The sequence below is a fragment of the Phyllosticta citriasiana genome, assembly GCF_038021145.1.
Source record: "Phyllosticta citriasiana strain CBS 120426 chromosome Unknown IWZ02scaffold_7, whole genome shotgun sequence".
NCBI classification, from domain to species: Eukaryota; Fungi; Ascomycota; class Dothideomycetes; order Botryosphaeriales; family Phyllostictaceae; genus Phyllosticta; species Phyllosticta citriasiana.
In genome coordinates, this window is record NW_027117284.1 from 1,930,020 (window position 1) to 1,951,199 (window position 21,180).

Genomic DNA, 21,180 nt, shown 5'->3' on the forward strand with positions numbered 1-21,180 from the left:
AAGGGAAGCATTCGCCCCACTGTGCCGCGGCTATCATCGGTCCCTCAACCCGCATCATCAGCCTCCAACTTCATCACAACACCAGGATTTCGAACCGGCCAGCACATCCTCAATCAACAGCAGCAAGCCCTCTTCTCAAGTTGTGGCCACCTGAGCTCTAAGTATTCGGACCTCGTCAAGCGGAAGCAGCTCCTTGACAAGGTTGGAGAATACCGCGACAAACAACGCAGCAGCGACAACTCCAACGATAGCTTGACGGACCAGCTCAAAAAGTTCTACGAGGCTGCTGAGAACCAGCAACAAAGCAAAGATCAAGTGACTGGCAAAACCATCACCCCAGGACTCGCACCACCGTCGCCAGGAGACCTCAGCAAAACCCTGTTACACTACCTCGAGTCGGCCAAAACCGCTGCCCGCGCCGAACTACTCAAAATGTCCATTTCCAAGCCTTCGGTCCGCGATGTGCTCAAGGGGCAAAAGTACCCGGCCAAAGTGCACGCCAAAAAGGTCAAGGAGTACATCCTGTCGCACGTCCAGTCTTCCGACGAGGGCGTGGCCGACGGCATCATCTACCTCGAGAGCCAGCGCACCCGCATGAATGAGGATAATGACCAGGAGATGCCTTTCCGTCAGCGCCGCTACTTTTACTACTTGACTGGCTGCGAGTTGCCGGATTCGGCTGTTGTGTATGACTTGAAGAGCGAGAAGACGACGCTGTTTATTCCTCCGGTGGACCCTGAGGAGGTGATTTGGTCGGGGTTGCCAATGGGCAAGGAAGAGGCGCTGCAGAAGTTTGTAACCCCTCTTCATGATTGAAACACATCTCTAACTTGAATAGGTACCAAGTGGACGACTGTCTGACCACTCCGGAGCTCAACTCGTGGTTTGCCTCTTCCCAGACTCCCAAGTCTGTCGTTTACGCTATTCCCAACCAAATCTCCGATTCCGTCTCTTTCCTATCTTTTGAGAACAAGAATTACGAAATCCTCAAGACGGCCATTGAAGAGAGCCGCGTCATCAAAACTCCTTATGAAATCGCCCTCATCAGCCATGCCAACACCGTCTCCACGGCTGCCCACACGGCCGTCATGGCAGCTGCCAACTCTGCCACCAACGAACGGGAGCTCGAGGCCCTGTTCCTGAAGACTTGCATCGAGCGCGGCTGTCGGAACCAAGCGTATAGCTCCATTGTTGCTTCGGGCACCGGCGCCGCAACTCTGCACTACGTCCGCAACGACCAGCCCCTCGCCGGCAAGCTCAACCTCTTGCTGGACGCCGGCGCTGAGAAGGACTGCTACGCCAGCGACATTACGCGCACGTTTCCTCTGACGGGCAAATTTACGCCCGAGAGCCGCGCCATTTACGACATTGTCCTGCGTATGCAAATCGAAGCCATCGAGTCTCTCAAAGCCGGTGTGTGCTGGGACGACGTGCACGCGCAGGCGCACCGCACGGCAATTGCCGGCCTGCTCGACGTGGGCATCCTCAAGGGCGACGCGGCCACCATCTTCGAGGCGCGCACCTCGGTGGCCTTCTTCCCGCATGGCCTGGGCCACTACCTGGGCATGGACACGCACGACAGCGGCGGACACGCCAACTATGCCGACAAGGACCCCATGTTCCGGTACCTGCGCGTGCGCGGAAACCTGCCGGCGGGCAGCGTCATCACCGTCGAGCCGGGCATCTACTTTTGCAAGTTTATCATCGATCCGTTCTTGAAGGACGAGAAGCAGAAGAAGTTTATTGACGAGGGCGTCTTGGCCAAGTTTTGGGATGTCGGCGGCGTTCGGATTGAGGATAACGTCTTGGTCACTGAAACAGGATATGAGAATTTGACGGAGACACCAAAGGCGCTGCAGGAGATTGAGGCTCTGGCAACGGGCGGAAACTGAAGAGAAAGTGCATGTTTGTTGCAGTTGACGAGGCGGTCGTGGTCCGTTCAGCACGCCATTTGGCAAATAAAACTGAGAAGAACTCCTAAGTCGTGCTTTCACTCGTCTTCAAGCGCAATACTGCTTTACAAAAAGCCAAAACGCCCCTTTTCAAAATGAAGAGGTTCTTTGAAGCTCTGAGGTAAAAGAGCACATCCATGAACACACAGACCATCCATATGGCAGCCAGGCATGATCTACCCGAAGATGAGCCGCTGGACTGACAACAAGCAATAGCCCCAAGCTCCAACCGACGAAGCTCCTCGGACTTGGACGAGCCACACAAATCGACTCGAACCAACCTGCCGCCGACACCATGACTGCCATGTCGCCATCCAGCTCTCCACGGCTGCCCAGTCCGCCGCCCATTGCAGAAGACCAGTCCGGCCCCAAGTCGCCCGCTTCCGACGAGCATGAATCGACAGTCGACCAGGGCGCGTCGCGACGCATCCGCTCTGGAACCAAGGCCGCAGACATGGCAGAGGGACCGCCCCTCGCAGATCTCAAGGACGTGCGTGCATTGTTTAATTCTACAATGTGCGCGTCCAGAAGCTGACATTAGACCAGATCGAGTCTGCATTTCAACTCCAAGAATACCTCAAAGCGCTCCACCACGCCGCCACGCACCCGCCTGACTCCAACTCGTCCAACTCGCTCGACAGACCGTCGGCAATCAAGCTTGCGACGCCTCCCGAAGGAATCGACCGAGCCCTCTGGCTGTACGAGCTCTGCCGCTTCCTCACCCAACACTCCAACTCGATCCTAATCGCGCTCTTCGCCGACGAGCCCCCTTGCTCCGCGCAGACATGTCCCGAGATGCGCGCGTCGGAATGGCAGTACCTCTGCGCGGTGCACGACCCGCCCAAGTCGTGCTGCGCCATCGACTACTGCTGCCACACGCTGGACTGGGCGGCCAACACGCTGACGTCCCCCAAGAGCTTCCCCAGCCGGCTGGCGCTGGGCACCGAGACGGGCAGCGCGCACCAGCAGATCCGCCAGCTGACCAACATTTTCCGCCGCGTGTACCGCATCTACGCACACGCCTGGTTCCAGCATCGCGATATGTTTTGGAAGGTCGAAAACAAGACGGGCCTGTATCAGTTTTTCAAGGTCGTCTGCGATACCTACAGCCTGATTCAGAATGATAACTACACGATTCCGCCCGAGGCCGAGGGCATCGAGGCGCCCACGCCGACAGAGCCATTGCCAACCTCCGTGCCGACGATATTGAAGAAGAATGGGGACGAGGGAGCCAAGGGCCGCGAGGCGGATGTCCCAGGGAGCGCGACGCTGGTGACGGGCAATACGACAAAGAGGCACCGACATACGGCGTCGTCGAGCGCTCACTCGGTGTCGACGGTGATTGAGGAGAAGGAGGAGGAAGAGGAGCCCAGATCAAAGGTCGAGTCGCCTGCGGAGGAGAGCTTCTCGGAGTCAGGCGGATCCATCAAGTCGGAGGCCGAAAAGGAGGAGCCATCCAACCCCGCGAGCAGTGAAAGCGAGCCCGCAAAAGAGACGGAGATCGAGCCTGACGTGCCGTCTGTCGACATTACCGAGATCACGCCTGATTCACCGACGACCGTCCTTTCGCAGGACGCAAAACCAGGTACGAAAGAGGAGGACGAGGCAAAGGAAGAGCCCGAAGAAGCAAAAGCGGGCGAAACAGAGCCGACCAAGGAAAACGACGAGGAGACCAAGAACGAAGACAAAAAGGAAGACAGTGCCAAGCAGCCCAAAACCGCAGACGACACGGAATTGAAAACGGAGACGGAAGCCAAGGAGCAGTCGAAGAGCGACGACGCGCCAGCAGCGGACACGACGATGTCGTCGATGACGGAAGCTGCCAAAACGGATGACTGAAGACGCGTGGTGATACAGCATTCAGCATTTGCATCTTGCTTGCATTAGAGGAGAGGAGTGATTGGAGTGAGAGCGGGCGGCGGCGGTAGAGGGGGCGGTTGATACCCAGGCTAACCACACTTGACCATACGACACGGCACGACCACACAATGCCCTTGGCTCGCCTTGTCAGCCAGCCGGCGGCTTTGCGGTCATGGATGGCAAAAAGCACTGTTCTGATTCATTTTGCTTGATGCGGCAGTTTCTTGACTGAGATTGGAATGGGCTAGGCTGGCTGGCTGGCTTGAGTGGCATCATCGTTGATGATACATATCGGACGGTGGGTGCAGTTCGACTCAGGGCAGGGCTGGACAGGACTGAACAGGACAAGGCAAGGCAAGGCGGCGCAGCGTCGTGTCGTGGCATGCGCATTGCATGCGTTGCATGGTGAGAAGGAAGACGAGGAGCAGGACGCTGTAATACACCCACTTATCAACATAGTTAAGCACTTTTGTAGTCTCTAATGAGTCCGCCGGGCCATACTTAGTCGGTCGGTCGTAGACTTTTCTTCTCTTCCTTCTTTCTTTCTCTTGGTTTAAGTTCTACGTACAGTACAGTACAGTAATTGATGAAGATGACGATGTAGATACCCACCTGGTCCTCTTCTCGGTCGGCGTTTTCCACCTATCTGTTTGTATGTTTATTACCTGCTTCAGTTACCTGGCCTGTGCTGTAGGCAGGCAGTCGGTGTATCGAGATGGATAGATGTAGATTCGAATTCGACTTGGCGTGGCGCGCCTCAACTACCCGGCGTCTACGGTGGCGCCCACCCTGCTTAGGTGTTCAGGCGGCCCGCGCTCACACACCTCACCGCCCGCATCGACCTCCGCCTGCGCCTCCGTCACGGACCGACCGACCGACCGACTGACCCAACTGTCCCGAGTATCTGGCTTTCCACCTCTACACACCTACCTACCTACGTTTCAACCCACGTACCTGCTCACCATCGAGAGGAGTCGTGCCCGGTCTGCTGCATCACCACATCACACCACACCACACCAAGCGGACGAATCGAATCGCTGTCTCTGTCTGTATACCTACCAGCTCGCCTGCCCGGTGCGAAACGAACGAGGCGTCGACCTACGCATCGAATCAACGACGCACGCTACCGACCGCCGAAGCAATTGCGCATAGCCTGTGTCGAGGGCAGATTGATAAACGAAGGTGTATTACGGGATAAGAGAAGCGGACATCATGGCTAACGGGTAAGTTGCTGGAGACGGATGAGGAGATGATTTGGATTGCATTGGATTGGAGTGAGCACCGAGGCGGATGCACATCGTCACTTTCCGTCTGTCTGTCTGTCCGTCGGTTTGGCCCATGGAGAGAGGAGGGAGGGAGCCCGGCTGCCAAACGCATAATCGGGAAGCGGTATGGAAGAAGAATGACGATGGTGTGGTGGAGAGAGTTTGAGAAAGTGAAATAGTTGGGATGATGCTGTGAGAGGGCGAGATGTGGGATTTGGGATATGGGATATGGGATATTACACGGCGGAGCCAGGGCCAGTTAGTCAGTCATTCAGTCAGTCAAGACGAGCGGCAGCGATGCGTTCTGGCTGGCTGGCTGGCTCTGGCTATGACTGACTAGCAAGCTCGTCTCCTCCCTCCATCTCCATTCTCTGCGGCAAACAGACGGACAGACAGGCAGAGAGACCGACAGACCGACACAACCCCTCCCAAAAACCCTCCCCTTTCCTTCCCATGCTTCCCTCCCCAATCTTCCTAAAACCAAAAAAAAAAAAAAAAAAAAAAACCCCCCACTAATCTCTCCTCTCACAACAAACAGCTGGAGCGTCATAATCGGCCTCATCATCATCGTCGCCTTCTCCGGCTTATCCTGGTTCGCCAGTCCCAAGGGCGAGAATCAGACGTAAGACTCATTCCTCTTCCAACCAACCCACCCTTTTCCCCCTTTCCCACATCAACAACACCGCTAATACACACGCGCACGCTCAGGGTCTGGCGCTCCACCCTCATCCTCTCGGCCTGGTCGTGCTATCTCATGTGGGCCATTACGTTCCTGGCGCAGTGGCACCCGCTCATCACGCCGCGGCGCTCCGATCTGAGGCCCGAGGTTGAGGCGGGCAGTGCGGCTGTTTTGGGGGGTAGTGCGCCTGGGGTTGTTGGGTTTTAGGGGGTTGAGGTTTTGAGTTTGGGGGCGGGTGGAGAGGGGAGAGCGGAGGAGAAATGGAAAAGGAAAGGAAGGGAAAGGAAGGGGGAGATGGGAGAGGTTACGTTTTTTGAATGAGATGGGCGTTTTGATTGATGGGTTGATTTCTCTTCTCTCTCTCCTTTTTCGTCTTTTTCTTCTTGTGGTCAGGCGACGCAGACAGACGAACAGAATGCAGAATGCAAGGCACTCGGTCAGTCTGTCATCTACATAGTGGATGTGTGTATCATGGATGTTACTTTTCTCACTCAAGCTGCGTAGCTACAGTACAGAATTAAGCGTCTAATTGATCAAAGCCAGCCAAACTGCACCACCTCATCCCAACGCCAACGCCAAACGCCCCTCCTCCCAATACTTATCCCCACGACGACAGGAGCAAAGACCACGCCCATCGACCACCCATCCATCCTCAACCCCCAGAACCCCGACCCCCCAACCCCAAAACCACACCCCTCCCCCACATCCCAACCGCCCTTACAAACGCGCCCACATCCGCACCCAACGCCCCTCCGCCTCCCCCTTCCCCCACACCCACACCCACGCTCCTCAAAACGCAGCGTCCCACAACCGCCCTCACGGCCGCACCCACGCCCACCAACAGGCCCGCCCGCAGGTACCCGCAATCCATGAGGATCTCGAGCGCGGCGACATTGTTGACGATGACGGCCCAGCTGACGGCGCTGGCGGACGAGGGCAGGTCGTAGTCCCAGATGATGAGGAGCAGGGGGAACAGCTTTGTGCAGCTGCTGACGAGGAGGGCGGTGCTGAGGGGGGTGGGGTGGGGGTGGTGGGGGATGAGGGGGATGAATTTTGGGGAGGGGGTGGAGGGGGAGGAGGGGTTGCGGTGGTGGTGGTGGTGGTGGTGGTGAGGATGGTGAGGATGGGAGGGCGTGGTTGTGCCTGATGCTGAGGCGGGGGAGGAGGCGACGCGGCTCACGGTTGTTTGCCCTGCTGCTCCTACTCCTGCAGGCTGTAGTGTTGCCGAAGAAGACGACGTCGACGCAAGTGCTGCGATTGTCGCCGGTGGCAGCACACCGCCGCCAATACCTCCTCCCCCTGCACTGTTATTCGCAGCCACCGTCACAGTCTCCTCGCCGCTGCTCCCCCACCGCGCCAAGATGGACGGCAACCACAAACGCGGCGGGTGGGCGCACAAGAAGCGGATCGGGAGATGGAAGGCGAGCGTCTGTGCCGTGCACAGGCCGAGGAAGAACATGTACTGCAAGACGAGCGGCTGCGAAGAGAGGAGCGCGGCGTCGGATGCGTTTGACGAGGAGGTAGGAGAGGAGGATTGCGGAGAGGATGGCGAGGACGACGCGGTGGAAAAGGGGTTCGGCGACGCCTTTTCGATGCGCGCCCAGGTGAGGTAGACGTCGAAGAGGAGGAGCAGGATACCGAGGCGAATAATCGACGGCTATACACGCACCCACGCAGCAAGAGTCAGCCTCTGCATCAAGAATCCAGAAAGCAGGTCGCCATTTATGTAGGCAGGGCAGCGCACGTCAAACCTGTCATCCTCCCTCCCCAACCGATTAAACAGCAAATGCCGATACACCTGGGGCTTGATCAAGACCAAGTCGATAAACAGCACCACGAAGTCGTGCTCGACGTATTTGTCGCCGAACCGCTTGCAGCGCGGGCACTGCGTCAGCCGCACCCCTTTGCCCAGCGACCGGTCGTCCGCTTTGCTGTACGTCGTGTACAGTGTGCGCAGCGGGTATCGGCATTCGATGCAGATGGGCATTTTGGTTGTCGTGTCGCTGGGCGCGAGGTCGAGGGCGAGGGCGAGGAGATGGCCGGCGAGGGAGGTTAGGGAGGGGTGTGGTGGCGACGGTTCTGGAGAGGAGAGAGGGCGAGAGGCGTGCTTAGGGACTCATGGGGAGAGACGTCGTCGAGCAGAGGAGAGAGGGCGAGAGGCGTGCTTAGGGACTCATGGGGAGAGACGTCGTCGAGCAGAGGAGTACGGTAGCATGGTTCGGCCCATGACGAGGTAATGGACGAATGTCGTTGTCTGCGCGCGTCGCGAGTCGAATCGAAGTCTGGAAATCCGGGGTAATGCACGGACCATAGCCTTCGACTTCGGGACCGATCCAATGGTCGGGCCGCTCCCCGACACCACAGCCATAGAGTGATGGACGGGAGGGAATCACGGATAAGTGGGTACGTCCGTGTACGTAATCAGTCATGTGATGAGGGGAAGATATTGTCTTGTCTCTATAACTATCTACTCACATAACTACTTTATATAATTAGAATTAGGTAATTATAAACGTGTCTTATTAGTTTAGTACTAATATTACTACTACTACGCCTTAAGAGATATTAAAGATATTATATTAAGTATATATAGTAGAGTCATCTTAGCGTGATTCACCCCCCTAGAATAGAATGATTCTAAAGCCTAAGAGATATAAGAATACTATAAGATGAAGTTATAGTCTAGCTAAAATAGGAAATGCCTTAGTAATACTAAGGGAGGGTCCCCTAGGCCTCTTAATCATCTATTATAAGGTCTATAAAGCTAACTTTACCTATACCCTTATCCTCTTATTTAATACCCTTAAAGTAGCTAACCGCCGCCTAGTATCTAGTCTAGGTATAGGGCTAATAGGTAAGAACGTAGCTTATATAGGCTCCTTTAAGGAGAAGCATCTTATTATTAGGATTTAAGAGATAGCCGTAGTTAATCTTACCTAGATAGTTATTATAGTATAATCCCTCCTAAATAGGGTTAAAAACTAATAAGGCGTATAGGTATAAGATAATAAGATCATTAAATAAGCTAGCTTAATAGATACTACTCCTAAGGACTTATATATAGTTTAGTTTCTTATTATAGTAAATAGACTTATAGAGGATGAAGGCTAAGTTAAAGGTGTAGCTAGTCTTATAGTTAAGTTTAATAAAGGTAGGGAGGACTAAGGAGAGGATGTTATATATCTACTTTAATTATATAGGGTCCTAGTAGGCTCTACGTAGCTAGATATAGTGTTTTCTAGTAATGGAAGTAAAGGCGGCCTAGATAGCTACTCTATATTTAAGCGTTTAGCGCTTAAGAGGTCTAAAGATAAGGTTATTAAGGTTATTAAAGAGGCTACTACTCTAGTAAGAGGATATTATTAGTTTAAAGGAAGGGAAGAAATAAGTAAGAATAGTCTTAATATATAGGAGATAGTATATTTAATAAGAGGGTTATTAAATTATTAGTTATAGGGTTACGCGTTAGTACTATTAGGTTTAGTATTAATCCTACGCGACGGGATAAGCTAATATATTATAAGTAGTAGACTACTACTCCTAAAACTCTATTCTAGCTAGAGTAAGTCTAGCCCGTTAGATAAAGGCTTTATAGACTACTCTATTAAGTTATTTAGTAAGGCCGTTAGCGGGCATCTCTTTAGTTAGATACTATTAAAACTAAATAGAGCCGTCCTAGTATACTTAGCGTAGCTAATATTAATGGATATCTATGTATTAAAGAGATGTTTTTAGTTTAGGAAGATCTTTAGTAATAATCCTAAGCATTTATTAGTTATCATACTAAAGAATTAGTAATAAGTCTAATTATAAGCGGAGATTCTTAAAGAATTACTTCTACTAAACTATCTTAGTCCTAGCGTAAGAGAGAGATAATAACTTAGCTTTAGTAGTAGATTTTATGACGGTAGTTTAGCGCGTAGCCTTCTAGTCTACTAGGCCGCTAAATAGTATAAAGATCCATCCTTTAGATGACTTATAAGTGGCTATATCATCGCTAAATAAAGCGTCTAAAGCTCTAAAGAACTCCCTATATAGGGCGCTAAGCGCTACTCCGTTTAGCTATCCTTATCTATACTATAGGCTAAGTTCCTTAGTGTTAAGTAAGTACTATAGGATGTAATTAGCAGCCTTTAAATAAGCCTTTATAGGGTTTATGAGGTATCTAGCTAGCTAAGATATAGTAAAGGTAACATCTAAGCATATAGTAATAGCTACGAAGTTAATTAAGCTAATACGGCCTTAAAACGCCTTAATCTCTTTAAGTATAGTAACGTAGTCCTTAGGTATAAAGAGGTCTAATCTTACTAGGAGTAGTAATTATAGAGGCTTAGTATTAAGTTTAATTATGTACTAGGTAGCTATCTTCTTAATGTACGCTTCTTAGTCTACCTAAAGGACCTACTTAGCCCTATTCCTAGTAATCTTCATGCCTAAGAACTAGTAGATAGGAGCTCTACCTATAATCTTAATCTCCCTCTTAAGTTTAGATTTAATAGCTACTACGTATACTACATCTTTATGAAAGTAAACTATATAGAAGTTATCTACGTAGAAGAACACATATATAAGGCTATTAGAGAAGAGATACTTAATTCCCGGCACTTATTTAAAGCCGAGCTTCCTTAGGATACCTATAAAGTAGGTTTACTAGAGAAGGGGAGCCTCTTTAAGGCTATATAGCACTTAGTAAATCTTTAATACTATACGGCCTAGATATTTAATCCCTTCTAGAGGCTAGGTATATAGTACATATAGGAGTCTAGTATTTAAAAAGGCGTTAATAACGTCCTATTAGTTATACTCTATATTAAACGCCGCGATAATAGCTATTAAGGCATAAAAGATTTATATAGTAAGGGTAGACGCGTACGTCTTATACTTTATGCTTTATAAGTCTCCTCTTACATAAAGGCGAGCCTTATAATGCTCTAGGAAGAGGTCCGTATTTAGCTTATATTTAAATACCTAAGTGAGGGGTATTATTACTATGTCTAGTAGCTTCTTAACCTACTTAAACATCCTAGTATCTATTACCTTCTAAAACTCCTTATTAATAGTATCTATAAAGAGGTCTTTATGCGGGTATTATAGCATCTACTTATATCTATGAGGTTCTAGAGGAAGATTATTATGATAGAGCACGGCTTACGTTATAATTTACGTAGCTAAGGTAAGGGTGATGGCTAAGGTAAGTAAGAGGTAGAAGCTTTAGTATAAGAGATTAACTAGATGGATTATTAGCTTATTATTAAGTTACTTTACTAGATACTTAGGTTCATCTTTAGCTAAGCGTTTAATACCGATAATAGGTAGGAACATACTATCTATATTTAGTAAGAGACGTAGTTTAGGTATTATGTTTAATGTAAGTAGCTAATCTTAGCGCGTTAGCGCGTCTATATTAAGCGTATAAGGAGGGATCTTATTAGTAATACGTAGTTCTTCTACATTATTAGTAAGATTTAGCCTCTACATTACGGGATCCGTAAGAGTTAATAGGAGATTTAATAAGTCTAAAATGCTTTATAGTATAGCTAGGATATCTTAAATAGGAAAGATCGTGTTATATTAAAAGTTATCCTAGTTAGTAGGCCCCTAATCTTCCTAAAATAGCTTATTTAATAGGAGCTTTTAAGGGTTATAATAGGGCTCCTACTAGTTATAAACTTTCTCTTTTATATTAAAGAGTCCTAAGGCTAAAAGCAGCTTATAGAACTAGTCTAGTAGATAAGGATTAAGTATATTTAGCGTGTTAATAGCCTATTAGTCCTCTAGCTAGCCTAGGTAATATTATTAGCGTTTATTAAAGAGGACGTTCCTAGTCCTTACTACCTTATTTAATAATAGGATCTAGATTTATGTAATTATCATTAAATCCTAGCTAACTAAGTATCTAATATTAGCGCGTGACTCTAGCTTATAAGTCTTACCTAGTTAGTTCTTCCCTATCCTATAGATGTACGCCTTATAGCTAAACAGCCTAATATAAGTAAGATTCGGCTTATAGCTAGTAGTAAGCTTAAATAGGGTTTTCTACTTTAGTTACTACGTTAGGAAGTAATTAACTAGATACGCTACTATAGCGTAAACTTCTAGCTAAAGGTTCTCTAGTAGATTAGTATATAAATGTAGGGAATGTACTACCTAAATAATTACCCCCCTAGCTCTCTTAGCTAGATCTTATACTAAAGTATATAGCACTATTAGCTTAATCTTAGTCTTATTATTAAGAACTATTAAGCGGAACTCTAGGCTAGCTTTTAGCTCATTATCTATCCTTAAGATGTAGATATCTCATCTAAGGGCATAGATAAATGCTATAAGCTCATTCTATATCTTTAGCTAGGTCTTAGTATTATTAGTAGGATATGAGCTTATAAAGTATACTCTAGTCTCTAAGTTATAAGCGTAGAATAAGTATAGGTCTCCGTTATATACGGGTGTAAAGTATATAATATCTACTACTATCTCTCCCTATAGGGTAGGGAGATAGGCTATAGTATGCCTATTATTTATTATAGAGCTCTTAGATCTTACATACATATTATACTTATTTATACGTAGGATATCTTTAGATAGTATTATAATAGCTACTCCCTCTATATTATACTCTAGGTATTTAATTCGCTTACAGCCGATATAGCTAAGGAGGGTATACTAGGCTAGAGATAGGAGAGACCTTATTAGGTTTATACTATAGTAGGTAATAGCTAGGGTGAATAGTATAGTATTACTAGATTAAGTTTACTATTATTACTAGAGAGTTATAGTTTAAAGATCTTAAATAATAGAGGCGTAAGCTTATTACTTCTATGCTTTAAGGACCTAGTCTACTAAGAGAGGATTCCCTTATTTATTAGCTAGCTAGTTAAGTATCTAAGGTATTTACTAGGCTAGAGTATTAATTAGGAAGTATAGGATACATCCTTATAGCTAAGAGAGTTAAAGTAATAGGTTTCTATTATAGAGTATTATGTTATCCTATAAATGCTAAATAAAGCTAGCCTTCTTAAGGTATCCTTTAGATATAATATTAATATAAAAGCCTAGGATGTACACTATATTATAGAGGTTTAAGTTATATAGAAGGCCTTTAGTGTCCTTTATATAGAGTTTAACTCTCCTATACGTAACTACTCTAATTATCCTATTTCTAACGTTAATATTATTATTTAATAGAAGTCTAGTTAGTTTAAAGCTTACATAGGAGTAGTAATTAATAATATAAAGATCTAAGCCTATATCTAGGATCTATTCTTTATTAAGAGCCGTTTAAACTAAGTAGTTCTACGGGTTTTAATTAGAGATAGTAATATACGTATTCCCTTTACGCGGTTTTATGGATTTATTATCATCTAGTAGTTTAAGGACCTTAGTATTATTAAACTACTTAGGAATAGCTCTCTAGTAAGGCTTAGCCTTAAGTTAGTCTATATAGTATGATAGTTAAGCCTTCTCCTCCTTTAAGCGGTTATTAAGTAGCTTATATTTAGCCGGGTTAATAATGTTATAGGCCGTACGCGTAGGGTACTACTTATTATCTATCTTCCTAGTTAAGTCTCTATAGGGATAGCCTTTAGATGATATAGTAGAACCTTTTATTATTATCTAGTCCTTATATGCTTAGCTTAAAACGTCTTAAAGAACCGCGGTATTACTACTATAGCTACTCATACTAAAGTCTTATCTATATACTAAAAAGGTGTTAATGGTGGTAGAAAGATTAAGGTAAGCTAAAAGGAGCTTCTTTATCTAGAGAGTAGACGTAGCCTACTTATTAGACTTATAGATAGCTTATATAAAGTACTCTACTATCCTACCTACTTTAGGAAGCTTTAAATCCTCTATATATTATTAGAGATACTCCTATTTACTTACCTAATTTATAGGGTCTTATATCCTTAATCCCTTCTAAAGCTATCTTAACTCCTTTAAGAGTATCTTTTCCCTATAGTTACTTATTAGTATGAACCTATCCTTTAGAGCGCTTATCCTTTCCTTAATTATAGGTTTTCCGTAAGCTAAGCGTTTAGTAGTTAGGGAGTAGGTATCTATAATCTTATTAAGGGTAAGGTACTTCTTAGTTATGAAGTCCTTATATAGTAGGAGGAGTAGTACTTATTATTTATAGGTTTTAAGGTCCTTTTTATTAGTAAGGACTAGTCCTTTAAGGAGAGGCTCTTAAGGCTCTATTTTAGGAAAGAGAGTAATAAGACTAGTATATTTAAGTAGATTATATTAATTAAGGAGGGAGATAGTCTAGTTAAGCTATCTATCCTAGTCTTTAGCTATATTAAGAATAATAGTAGCGTTAGTAGTTATAGTAATTTTACTAAGGTGTAACACCTAGAAAGTTCTTAAAACTACCTAATCTAGAAAGGTATAAGTCTTTATAGGGTAGGGTGCCCTAATATTAAAAACTCTATATTTCCTATAGAATTATCCTAATTAGGTATAGTACTAAGCTTTAATATATAGCTAGGGGGGCCTACTTAAGTTACGCGGCTCTAATTAGTTAACTAGGTATATATTAGTAATTCTAGGCTTATAATAATTACGGATAAGTAGGTACGTCCGTATACATAATTAGTTATATAATAAGGGGAAGATATTATCTTATCTCTATAACTATCTACTCACATAACTACTTTATATAATTAGAATCAGGTGATTATAAACGTGTCTTGTCAGTTTGGTACCGATATCGCTACTGCTGCGCCTCAAGAGATATTAAAGATATCGTATTGAGCACGTGCAGTGGAGTCGTCTTGGCGCGATTGAGGGACCAGACGGAACTGCATCATCCATTGCTGCCGTCTCAGCCGTAGGTTCATTTAGAAATCTATCTTGATCCTGTAAAAAAGGCACACGCTCTTTGCTGGTAGTACTCATGTCAAACCCCGTCATCATCTCAAATTGTTAGAGAAGGTAAAAAAAAAAAAAAAAAAAAAAGGGACAAAAGGGAAATCGTAATTAGGTCTCTCCAGGCTCCCGTCCTCCACACAAAGAGGCCGTAGGAGACGTGGTGGTATAATGCCCGACATGCTCTCTTTCTCTCAAATCAATACCACACGTCCGTCCCATCGTCGCTACCTAAGTAAGCGTCGACATCATGGCCGCAACAAGCTTGGGATTAGGCGGCCTCGAGCGCGTTCGCGAACGTACCACTACAACGTCCAACACATCAACCATTTTATCCTCTCTAGTGTGACGATCGAATAAGGGCTAACCTACCCTTATGATCCTTGTCGACCCGAATCACGTTGCGAGCCGGCCGCTCCTCGATCACTTCGTACTCGGTGACGGGGTACTCGACTTCGGTGATGCGCAGGTCGCGCGCTTCGCGCTCTAGCTGGAGCGCCCGCCGCTCGCGTTCCAGTTCTCGAATCTCCTCGCGGATCTCGCGGTCGCTGCGGTGACGGTGCTCGGGGACTACCACGAGAGGTCCCGGACGCACTTCTTCGATGCGCTCCTCGATAATCTCTCGAGGAGGAGACACGCTCCGCACCGTGTGCGTGTGTTGGGAGTGCGGCGAGTGGTGGGAGTGTTGCGTGTGATGCGATTTGTGGGTGTGGTGCGAGCGGTGGGAGCGATGCGTATGGTGGGACGCATGGGACGAGTGCACAGAGGGAGGCGGAGGCGGCGCCTCGATGATGGTTGGAGGTGGTGGGTCATGTACTGAAGGTGGAGGCGGAGGTGCTTCGATAACTTCCTCCTTGTCGTAGCGGTATGTTGTAACCTCTGCCGGCTTATTAGACATTATTCAGACAACAACAAGACGGACACAACTTACTGTCCTTGTCCTCCATTCTATAGCTTTCGCTGATCTTGATAATCTCGTCAATCTGAGGCTTCTCCAGTGCCCGCTTCACAATGAGAAAGTCATCCTGCAACTGAAAGTCAGACGCGGCATTCAAAAAAAAAGGTCAACAATGACACTTACCTCCTCTTCAAACGGATAGCCGAGCTCAACAATTGCTTTCCTGTGCACAAGGCGCTTGGGCATGCGAGTCTTGCCTCTCTTGCCAGGCAGCGGGGGCGCCTCTTCAGTAATCTCTTCAAAGCTCGAAGTGGACGAGCTGGTCGACGACGGCGCGCGATGCTTGCTCCTGCTGCTGCGCTCGCTGCGCGGCTTGCGCACCTTGCTCTTCTCGCGCCGAATCTCGACTTCTCTGTAGTCTTCTTTGAAGTCCGGCTCGGCATCCTTGTGCCTGATTTCCTCAAACTCCTCGTCCCTGTAGCGGTCGGGAGGAGGCGAGCGGCGGCGATGCGAGCGGGAGCGGCGACGAATGGGCAGCGGAATGTCGACGCCCGTCGGGGGCCGCCACTCGCCGCGGTCCTTTTCCTCGTCGGGGTAGTAGTGGTGATGGTGGTGGACGGGCGGGCGATCAAACGTGTCGAGCGACGACTGGCGACGGATAATGGGCGGCCGCGACGAGCGCGCGGGCGGGCTGACCTCTCTCACGGTGCGGCGACGATAAGGGGCTAGTGCGCGACTGGCCAGCTCCTCGGAAGAGGGCTCCTCGCGGTCGAGAAAGTCGGGGCGGTGGCCAGGCCGCCGGTCAATGTAGACGTCGTCTTCGTAGAAGCGCCGTTCCTCGACGCGGCTCGGCGGGATGCGCTCCTCGACGGTGACTGACTTGGGAGGCGCCGGGGCGCGCTCCTCGTAGCGAAAGACTTCGCGGTCGTCGTACGGAGGCCCGCGACTCCGCACGCGCTCAAACTTTTCGCGGTCCCATCGCATGGGCCTTGGAGGCGGGTCAAAGTCGTCGAAGCGGTCCAGGGCGCTCGTGGAGGAGCGGAAGCCGGGCGGCATACTGACGACAGCTGAGGGTAGGAGACGGTAGGAAAGAGAGGAAGAGTGAAGTAGTGAGAAGCGGGGAATGGAGAGAGAAAGATGACCCTGCTAGCGCGGCAAGTAAAACAGCTTGGGGGCGGCGGCAGGGAAGCGGTGGTTTGTTTGCAGGGTGGGTTTGAGTGGTTGTGAGGAGCTTGCAGGATCTCTCGGGCGAGAAGCGCCGGTGAGCAGGGGCAGAGGGAAAAGACGAGGTTGGCTTGGAGGATGTGGAATGAGATGAGAAGGAAGCCCAAGGCAGCATGCGTCATCGGATAGGTAGGTAGGTAGGTAGGGAGGTAGGTAGGTAGGTAGGGAGGTAGGTAGGTAGGTAGGGGCCTTGTAGGAGGAGGGGCCGTGCGGAGTGGGGAGAGTGCTGCTATCGATGCACTGCGAAAGCCGCTCGACGTCCACTGCTGGGCATCCAGTCCAGGCCTGCCGTTGGGCGCAGTTCCGTTGGTCGCAGCTGACTGACTGCGGTGGCGCATCCTGCATTCCCTGCCATTTGCCCGCCCGGCCCGCTGCTCATGGATTAGGTACCTACTCTCAGAATGACGTGGGTGCTCCCTTCCTTGCCTCGTGCCTACATGGGCACAGGTAGGTAGCGTCGTCCCTCTCGCCGTCAACACCACCACCACCACCGATCACAAAAGGGCGAGGCGCAGCTATTGGCCTGTTTCGCCATGCCATGCGGGGGAGGGAGGGCCGTGTGCACCACCTGCAAATCGTGTCCGAGCGACGCACTGCCTTAGCTCACCTGGCTATCTACCTACCTGACGACTACTGGCTGCCGCCCAACGCGAACCTAAACCAATATTTCCAAGCCCTGAGTCGAGCCAGTCCAGTGCTTCTGTGCGTGCCCAAAGAAGGGTCCAAGGGACCTCGACCGTTCTATGTACATGTATCTAGTCCGACATGGATACATACCTACGTCAGTGGGGAAGTTTGGGGATTGAAAAATTCAAAAATTGTTTCTTGTTCGAGGACGCACCAGATGACGCCATGGGTTTCTGTTGTTGATCATCGTCGACGGCCTTAGGTTGCATTTCGAAGAATGCTAATGACCTCAGCGACCGACCTGACCTATGAGAGTGGTCCGAGGTCTGGGGTACAGGAAACATCCAGACAGGTATGTTTGAATGTGACGTCACTGTGCAATTGTCGGACGGCATGGACTGGAACGACGCGTACCCGCGTACAGGCATGACATGGTTACATCTTTAGACAGGGTAGAAATTGTAACTATTCAAAACATGAGCAATTCGCTGTACACAAGTAGGTACAAACCCTTCATCAAATATGCAAACATACAACCTACTACCGTAGTCCATCAAATGTCAACAAGCGCACCCACCGCGGAAACATCATGCATCTTAGGTACCTACTCCTCAACCCAACCCAACCTGACCCAACCTACCTAACCAAGCCTACTTACTTGACCTCGGCACCACCACTCCGTCTCTCCAATTTCTTCGGCTTCCTCCTGCCCGGCCTTGGCCTATTCCTGACCTCAGCAGCAACCGACGACGCCTGGCTCTGACTCCCGCTCCGGGGGCTCTTCTCCGGCGTCGTCGACGTCGTCTCGGTGCACTTCCTGACAGCATCATCCACCACAACATCACCACCACCACCACCTGCACTCGGCTTCCTCCCCCGCGGCACCTTTGCGCCCAGCGCACGACCATACGCTCGCGCCCTCTCCAATCGCTCCGTCTCATCATCCCCTTCCTCCTCGTCAGTCGCCGCCGGCTCCTCAACCACAAAGTTCGCCGCCATGCAGCGCCCGCCGTTGACGTCTCCCACGTCCATCGGACAAGCCGACAGCACGACGACGATGTCTCTCTCGGCGCGGAAAAGCACCCACCCGCCCTTCATCCCCGGGCGCCCTAGGGTGCCGCCCTCGTACGTTCGCGGCGCCGCGACGCGGACTTCTGCCACTCCGTCTGCTGCTCCTCTTCCTTCCCCTGCCGCTCCTTCTCCCGGGTCCAGGTCCTTCTCCTGCCCCGCGGATGAAGCACAGACGCCGCAGTTGAGGAAAAGGGAGAGGGGCGTGGGCATCGAGTTGATCGTGACGTCGGCGCCGACGGCGCGCGCGCCTTTGAGCCCCGCCGACGCGTTGAACGACTGCAGCGCTAGGACGAGGTTTTCGGCGCAAGAGCCGTGTTCCTCGCCGCGCGCGCGGCCGGCCAGCGTCGCGAGCTGCTTGTAGAGTGGCGGGTCGCAGGCCGGGAGGAGCGTGCCGTGGCGGAGGGGCACGGTGGTCCCGGTCCCGTCATCGCTGGCAGAGGAGGTGGTGCTGGTGGTGGAATTGGGGAGTGGCGAAGTGTCGGCGAGCAGGGTAAGTAACGGCTTGCGCAGGTTCGTGACGAGCGCGTCGCCTGGCTGCGGCGAGAGATGCGTCGATGCGGCGACGCTGTGCGGCAGCGACAGGTACTCCATGGGCTCGGAGATGCGCCGCGTCGCGGCCAGCTTGACATATGCGTTGTAGGCTGCGTACAGCGAGCCGGCGGTGCCAGAGCCGGCGGCCGCTGTTCAAACACGTCGTCGTCAGCACTCTTCTCCACCTCTGTCTCTGTATGCTTGATATTGGGGTGAGCAACGCACAGGGTAGGGTCACTCACCAGACAGACTAAATGCGCCAACCGGCGTTTTGGAAAACTCATACAGCTGCTCAGCGTACGACTTGGTAGGGTCGCGATGGTGCGAGGCGGCAAAGGCAGAGAGGGCCTCTTTGCCGCTGCTGGGCAGGTATGACGAAAACGACTTGCCCGACGGGATATATGACAGCCAGCCTTTGCCTTTGGCGTTTGCCTTCTTCTTCGCTGTTGGTGAAGTATGCAGCCCCTTGATGTTGCCGCGCCGAATCGACGGCAGATAGGAGCCCCAGCTCTTGGTCGACATGACTGAGGCGCTCATTGTGTCGTTGTTGTCTGTTGTGCCCTTCTCTTCTTCTTCTTGTCTTTCTGTTGCTGCTGTTGCGCACTGCTTCTCCGTCTCCTGTCCCGAGTCATCATCATCATCTTTCTTTACGGCCTGGGCCTCCCGGTCCTCAGTCTCTCCCTCCTCCGCAGAAACATACTCCGACATCGACTGCAACGATCTGTCATCCTCCTTCAAATAGCTCTTGTCCACGCTGGCAGCAGTCTCCGCGGCTGGAGCTCGTGGTGCCTCCTTTGCGCGCGGGCGGAGCGACGGCAGATACGAGGCGTACGACGATGACGGCGCCGCCATTTCTCTCTGCGGTTCTGTCGTCTCGTCGTCTTTGCCCGCGTCGGCGGTGGAAGTGGGGTTGGTTTGATTTTTTGCTTTCAGGCGCAACGAGGGGACGTACGACGCGTAGGCCGACCAACTGCGCGCAGGCTGCTTCTGGGGGCTCTTCTTCTTCGTCTGTGGCACCTCTGTCTCTGTTGCCTTTTCGCCAGCATCCTTCTCCAACTCCCTCTCGCTCACAGCCTCTCCCACCTCCCTAATCCTCCCCTTCCCTCCCCCATTTCCCTCTCCATTATCACCCGCCAGGGAATCGCGTCGATCCCTACTCTTCTCACTCTTCTCCTTCTTCTCCTTCTCCTCCGTAGCAGCAGCAGCCTCATCCTGCGCGCTCCGAATCTCTTCTTCCGCCGCGCGGCGCTCCTCCTCGCGCTCCTCGTCCTGCGGCGGCTTGTGCAGCGCAAACGCCCACAGATCGACCGTCTGGGTGCCGTACGTGTTGATGACTTTGAGCGAGTGGTCGCGCGGCACAAAGGTCGCGATGCCGTGGCGCGCGGGCACGGTTTGAATGTCGGCTGTCATTTTTGTTCGTTCGTTCGTTCTTGCTGACCTGATTTGGTTGCGAAAACAAGGATGGAAAAGAAGGATAGGAAAGATAGTGGGATTTAGGTGTTTGACGAGGAAATTGGGAGAGGGTTAGGTCATGCGGTTGATGTTCCGACGGTGCATAGCAAGTGGAGATACAGTCGTGGTCGAGTATGGTATGTAGAAAAGGTAGACAGAGGAAGGGTCGATGGAAAGGCGAATAGAATTATGGAGAATGGCAGGACACTAGCTGGCTGACTGGCTGCATGGCATCGACTGGACGTTGACATGCGCCTTGCGTAGAAAATGACGTACATGCCGCATTGAGGGGAACAGCAAGTAACTAACCCACTCAGCTGAGTGTGGCAGGGCATGGTGGTGGTCAGATCGCGCGTGCGTCATCGCCCGGCGTGCTTGATGGCCGCATACCTAATCGAGGGCAAACAAGTTCCATGAAAGCCATCCAGAAGGAAAAGACAGGGTTGACTGTTGGCTAACAGGCGGCGTCGGCCACAGGCTACCCGGAGAAGTTCCGACTAGCTGCAAAAGCATTAGGTAGGTCAGGTCGTGCTTCAACACTGTCGCCGCTGCATTCTGGATACGCATGACTATGATAGAGCAGACCGCTGCCGTTGGCAGTCTCGTTTGAATGGATAGAACAGGCGGACCGAAAATGTGACAAGTCTGCCGCTTCCAAGTCTCCGCTTTGCAACTCCTGTTTTTTTTTTTTTTTTTTTTTTTTTTTCTTTTTTTCTTGAACGTCCGGCTTCAAACCGGATGTTCTCGAAGACTGCT

General features: G+C 50.1%; 6 protein-coding genes across 6 annotated transcripts; 3 read left to right on the forward strand and 3 right to left on the reverse strand.

Annotated features, from left to right (window-relative positions):
* Positions 1-432: 432 nt before the first annotated feature.
* On the forward strand, positions 433-1,892 carry IWZ02DRAFT_470015 (putative Xaa-Pro aminopeptidase pepP; the record flags this gene model as incomplete). Its single annotated transcript, XM_066768766.1, has 2 exons — positions 433-791; positions 839-1,892. 2 exons carry the CDS (start codon positions 433-435, stop codon positions 1,890-1,892), a joined length of 1,413 nt encoding a protein of 470 aa, XP_066622669.1.
* A 178-nt stretch (positions 1,893-2,070) lies between these two features.
* On the forward strand, positions 2,071-3,875 carry IWZ02DRAFT_285441 (Mob1/phocein). The gene is made up of 2 exons (XM_066763704.1): positions 2,071-2,442; positions 2,499-3,875. The coding sequence occupies exons 1-2, from the start codon at positions 2,248-2,250 to the stop codon at positions 3,789-3,791; spliced, it is 1,488 nt and encodes a 495-aa protein (XP_066622670.1). The 5' UTR covers positions 2,071-2,247; the 3' UTR covers positions 3,792-3,875.
* Positions 3,876-4,629: 754 nt separating this feature from the next.
* IWZ02DRAFT_453447 (ATP synthase subunit H-domain-containing protein) lies at positions 4,630-6,426 on the forward strand. The gene is made up of 3 exons (XM_066767653.1): positions 4,630-5,035; positions 5,616-5,699; positions 5,786-6,426. The coding sequence occupies exons 1-3, from the start codon at positions 5,025-5,027 to the stop codon at positions 5,961-5,963; spliced, it is 273 nt and encodes a 90-aa protein (XP_066622671.1). The 5' UTR covers positions 4,630-5,024; the 3' UTR covers positions 5,964-6,426.
* Positions 6,409-7,743, reverse strand: IWZ02DRAFT_420902 (Arv1-like family-domain-containing protein; the record flags this gene model as incomplete). Its single annotated transcript, XM_066765837.1, is given in 3 exon segments — positions 6,409-6,899; positions 7,137-7,413; positions 7,426-7,743. 3 exon segments carry the CDS (start codon positions 7,741-7,743, stop codon positions 6,409-6,411), a joined length of 1,086 nt encoding a protein of 361 aa, XP_066622672.1.
* Positions 7,744-14,361: 6,618 nt separating this feature from the next.
* On the reverse strand, positions 14,362-16,974 carry IWZ02DRAFT_453457 (uncharacterized protein). The gene is made up of 5 exons (XM_066767654.1): positions 16,931-16,974; positions 15,703-16,910; positions 15,553-15,646; positions 14,994-15,500; positions 14,362-14,926 (listed from the first exon to the last, which is right to left on the reverse strand). Exons 2-5 carry the CDS (start codon positions 16,573-16,575, stop codon positions 14,853-14,855), a joined length of 1,548 nt encoding a protein of 515 aa, XP_066622673.1. The 5' UTR covers positions 16,576-16,910; positions 16,931-16,974; the 3' UTR covers positions 14,362-14,852.
* A 1,050-nt stretch (positions 16,975-18,024) lies between these two features.
* IWZ02DRAFT_377776 (uncharacterized protein) lies at positions 18,025-20,382 on the reverse strand (the record flags this gene model as incomplete). The annotated part of the gene is made up of 4 exons (XM_066764965.1): positions 18,025-18,462; positions 18,517-19,121; positions 19,215-19,649; positions 20,103-20,382. 4 exons carry the CDS (start codon positions 20,380-20,382, stop codon positions 18,025-18,027), a joined length of 1,758 nt encoding a protein of 585 aa, XP_066622674.1.
* Positions 20,383-21,180: the final 798 nt, after the last annotated feature.